At 47.7% G+C, this 4,207-nt stretch overlaps 1 protein-coding gene across 1 annotated transcript in view; it reads right to left on the bottom strand.

Annotated features, from left to right (window-relative positions):
- Positions 1–3,822: 3,822 nt before the first annotated feature.
- SOX9 (SRY (sex determining region Y)-box 9) overlaps positions 3,823–4,207 on the bottom strand; it is a 2,969-nt gene continuing 2,584 nt past the window's right edge. The window contains exon 3 of the mRNA XM_010002803.1: positions 3,823–4,205. Within this exon, the coding sequence (XP_010001105.1) occupies positions 3,823–4,205 (383 nt within the window). The remainder of the gene's footprint in view (positions 4,206–4,207) is intronic.

Genomic DNA, 4,207 nt, shown 5'->3' with positions numbered 1-4,207 from the left:
CAGAGCGTTCCCACCGGCCGCAGCGCCTGGTTGCACAGGTAAACAGTGACACTGACCCCAGCTAATGCACAAAGCAAATGAATCCCGTTCAGTTAATTGGCTTAAGTGTTACTTGTAGTGAGAGTAAATATTTTACAGCAGCGCAGAGGCTTTGCCTTGCAGGGCCCAGCTCCCTGTGCTGGGGCTGCAGCCCCGGTGCCCCCTGTGCCCAGGTGGGCCTGGCTGCTCCCGGGAGCAGCTCCTGCTGCTGGGGAGCCAGAGGGGGATTTGTTTTTGGCAAGGGAAAGTGTCGGGAGAGGATAAACTGTTGGCAAAGTGGTGTCGGATCAGCTCGGTCTGCAAAGGTTTATTCACACTGCCCAGCTCTGGGCTGTGCCCTGCAGGAGCAGCCCGGGGTGTCCTGTCCCCAGCTGGGCTCATGGCAGGTGCCAACTGTGTCTTCTGCCCAGTCTGGGTCAGGTTATGGTGTTTTTTGCAGACGTTTCCATAAGTGAATAACGGTGCCCTGGGAGGGGCACCTGCACAGGCTCGTGCTGTCACCAGTGTCACCTCTGCAGTGACGGCAGCAGCTGGGGCAGAGAACTTGTGAGAACTTCCCCCTCTATTCTGCATTGGTGAGGCCACATCTGGAGTATTGTGTCCAGTTCTGGGCCCCTCAGTTCCAGAAGGACAGGGAAGTGCTCGAGAGAGTCCAGCGCAGAGCTACGAAGATGATGAAGGGAGTGGAACATCTCCCTTATGAGGAAAGGCTGAGGGAGCTGGGTCTCTTTAGCTTGGAGAAAAGGAGACTGAGGGGTGACCTCATCAATGTTTACAAATATGTAAGGGGTGAGTGTCAGGGGGACGGAGTTAGGCTTTTCTCAGTGATGACCAGTGATAGGACAAGGGGTAATGGGTGTAAATTGGAGCATAGGAGGTTCAAGGTGAATATCTGAAAAAAATTTTTCCTGTGAGAGTGACAGAGCACTGGGCCAGGCTGCCCAGGGAGGGTGTGGAGTCTCCTTCACTGGAGACATTCAAACCCAGCTGGATGTGTTCCTGTGTGATGTGCTCTGGGGGATCCTGCTCTGGCAGGGGGGTTGGACTAGATGATCTTTCGAGGTCCCTTCCAGCCCCTAAGATTCTGTGATTCTATGATTCAGTGCAGCTGTGGCCCTAGGCAGGGGAGCAGCAAGTGGTGCTGCAGGCTGAGCTGACAGCCCGGGCTGGGCTGCCTGGAGCCCTGGGAGCTGCTTCCGAGGAGCAGTGGGATTAGAGACCATGTGAATTGGAAGCAGTGATTGATCTGCAATGGGTTTGACAGGAAAAGCAACTCCTGGCTGAACCAGGGGGTCTTTCCTCCCCGAGGTGCCCGTGCTGGGTCTCTGGGGGAGCAGAGCTTGGGGAGAAGCAGTGACCTTGATCTTTGAGGATGATACATGTTCTATGTTCAGGGAATTTCAGCTTTTCTTCTGAGAATTTAGGTGGTTTTGGGAGATGGCCTGGAAGCCCAAACCCCCTTAGCAGCTCCTCTCCCCCCTGCTCATGCTCAGCATCCTCCCAAACCCGGGCAGGTCAGAGCAGAGAACCCACCAGTGACAGCAGAGTCAGCGTGGCTTGGGGACAGCTGGAGATCAGTTGTCACCTTTGGAGTTCACCTCCTGAATTGCCAGTCTGGACAAGTCTGGTTTTGTTTGTCTCTGAAGCCCCACAGCTTCCCAAGCATCCTGCCAAGGCTTCCCTGGCTCCAGTGGCCCTTGGATGGCTGTGCTCAGGGCCTGTGCTGAGAAAAGTGAGGAACACCCCCTCAAAGTGAAGCCAAAAACCATCCTGGGGCTTCAGGGTAGCCCCAGCTTTGCTAGAAAGCTGTTCAGAAATCAGACACCAGCAGGGTGTTTAACTTTTAATACAATGTATATTTATTGCAAACAATAATATACAAAAAAAAAAAAAAGGTAAGTTTCACAAAGAGAAGGATCTTGCAAACAAAACAAAAAAAAACTTACCTAAAGACAAAATATGATTTAAATGACAGGTCTTTTAAGTTACAGAAATACTTTAAAAAGATCTGCTTTTATACAGAAATAGAAAGATGCCATATTATAAGAGTGCTTTAAGATTTTTTTTTTCTTCTACTGAATCCCTAAAAAAAAAAGTGTTAACAAATATATCAATTTTTTTTTTTTTTAAATAAAAAAAACTGAAGTTTGCTGTCTTTTTTAAAAAGCAATCCTTAACTGTTCAGCCACAGCTTCACCAAAGTCAGTGTCCCCACCTCAAGGCAGTTTTTGGGGGGGGGGGTGGAAGGAAAAAATGGGTCTGGTCCTTGCACGAGCTCGTGTGTCCCAGAGAGCTGAGGCAGAAAACAAGGCAAATGATTCAGTGATTTGCTACATTTGCAATCTTGAAGTTTGTACATATTTTTTTTTTCTTTTTCCAGTTTATCCTTAAGAAAAAAAAAAAAAAAAGGAAGAGCACGAGTTTGTACAAACCCAGGACACAGATTTAAAAACAAACAAAAAGGAATAATAATAATAAAAAAGAATTAAAGAGATAAATAAAGGACTGGTTACAGTTTAGACCATAATTTAACAGGCACGGTTACCTTCCAAATAATGCTCTGACAATTGCAATTGCTTTTGAAAGGACTTAAAATAGGAGGGAGATTAAAACAAAAAAAGACAAGTGTGATTAAAAACTGCTCTTCTCACAAAATAAATAATGTATCTGTGATGTCCCACAAGCAGAGAGGAGCCCCTGGATGGGTTTTGTATCAGGCCTGGGGTGGATGGGGGGGTTGATTGGAGGGGATCAAGCTCAGCCCCCCCAGTCCCAGGGACAGGCAGAGCTGGGGACAAGTGATTATCCCAGGGCTGAACTGAAGGCTTCCCAACAGCACTTCTTGCTGGGCTTTTTTATTATTATTACATTTTAAAAAAACCAAACTATTTGTTTTTCTTTCTTAAGGCTCAGGGTTATTAAAAAATAAAGTTAAAAATCTCCTCCTGGCTGGTTTTGCTATGAGTTAGAAAAATAAAGCCTCTCCCATGCTTGTCCCCACGCAGTCTCAGCTCATGTCTCCCAGGCTGCAGAGCTGTGTTCCCAGTTCAAAGCAGTTTGCTTCTTTATTTTGAGAGAAAAAAGACACTTTATCTATACAAAAATACCTCTGACTGCAAGAAAACCTAGGACTGCTCCACTAAGTGTCATTATTTTTTCTTTTTAGCTGCTGGAAAAATAAGAGCATTTAAAAAAAATCTCTAAAAAATACATATAAATCCCCTCCAATCGGCAACGAATCATACACAGTACATACTAAAAAATATTTAAAATAGAGAATATTCCTCACAGAGGACTCTGAGTTCTCTCTTTCTCCCCCCTCCCCCAATTTTTTTTCTCTTTTTTTTTTTTTTTTTCTTAATTACTGCTAAAAAAAAATAATAAGTCATTACAAAAAGTCCAGAGAACAAGACAGCTGAGGTGGTTGGGTTAGAAATCTCATCTGCCCGGGGAAGCAGAGTTAAAGTCCAGTCCTTGGAAAGTCTGTACCGAGTTTTGCCAGCTCTGGGAGCTGCCGGGCCCCTTCCTGGGGGGTGGAAGGGAGGGTGGAAGGGAGGGTGGGTGGGTGCTGTAGTGCAGAAGGCTCCAGGCACTCTCTCCTCCCCGCCAGCTCTAACTTTTTAGCATCTTTTATTCATTCTTATTTTAATTTCAAAGAAGGAAAAAGTCTGAAGAAGTTCTCCCATCTTCTTGCTGCTTCCGTGCTTTTTTGATAAGTGTTGTTTTGTTTGTTGTTTTGTTTTTTAACCTTTCTTGGTGGTTGGTTGGTTGTTTTTGGGCCTTTTAGGGCCTGGTGAGCTGTGTGTAGACGGGCTGTTCCCAGTGCTGCGGGCTATGGGTCTGGGGGATGGAGGGGACCCCCGAAGTGTCTGCAATGGGGGTGTACATGGGGCGCTGCGTGGGGTTCATGTAGGTGAAGGTGGAGTAGAGGCTGCTGCTCTGCCCGGCGGCGTGGCTGTAGTAGGAGCTGGAGTTCTGGTGGTCGGTGTAGTCGTACTGGGAGCGGGTGATGGTGGGGTAAGAGGAGCCGTAGTGCTGGAGGTTGAAGGAGCTGTAGTTGAGCTGCTGCGGGGAGTGCTGCTGCTGCTCGCTGTAGTGGCTGGGGCTCAGCTGCTCCGTCTTGATGTGCGTCCTCTGCTGCGCCGGGCCCTGCTCCCCCCCCAGCGCG

This window comes from Chaetura pelagica, unplaced genomic scaffold (assembly GCF_000747805.2).
Source record: "Chaetura pelagica isolate M959 unplaced genomic scaffold, ChaPel_1.0 scaffold47, whole genome shotgun sequence".
NCBI classification, from domain to species: domain Eukaryota; kingdom Metazoa; phylum Chordata; class Aves; order Apodiformes; family Apodidae; genus Chaetura; species Chaetura pelagica.
This window is presented reverse-complemented; position numbering and strand designations above follow the sequence as displayed.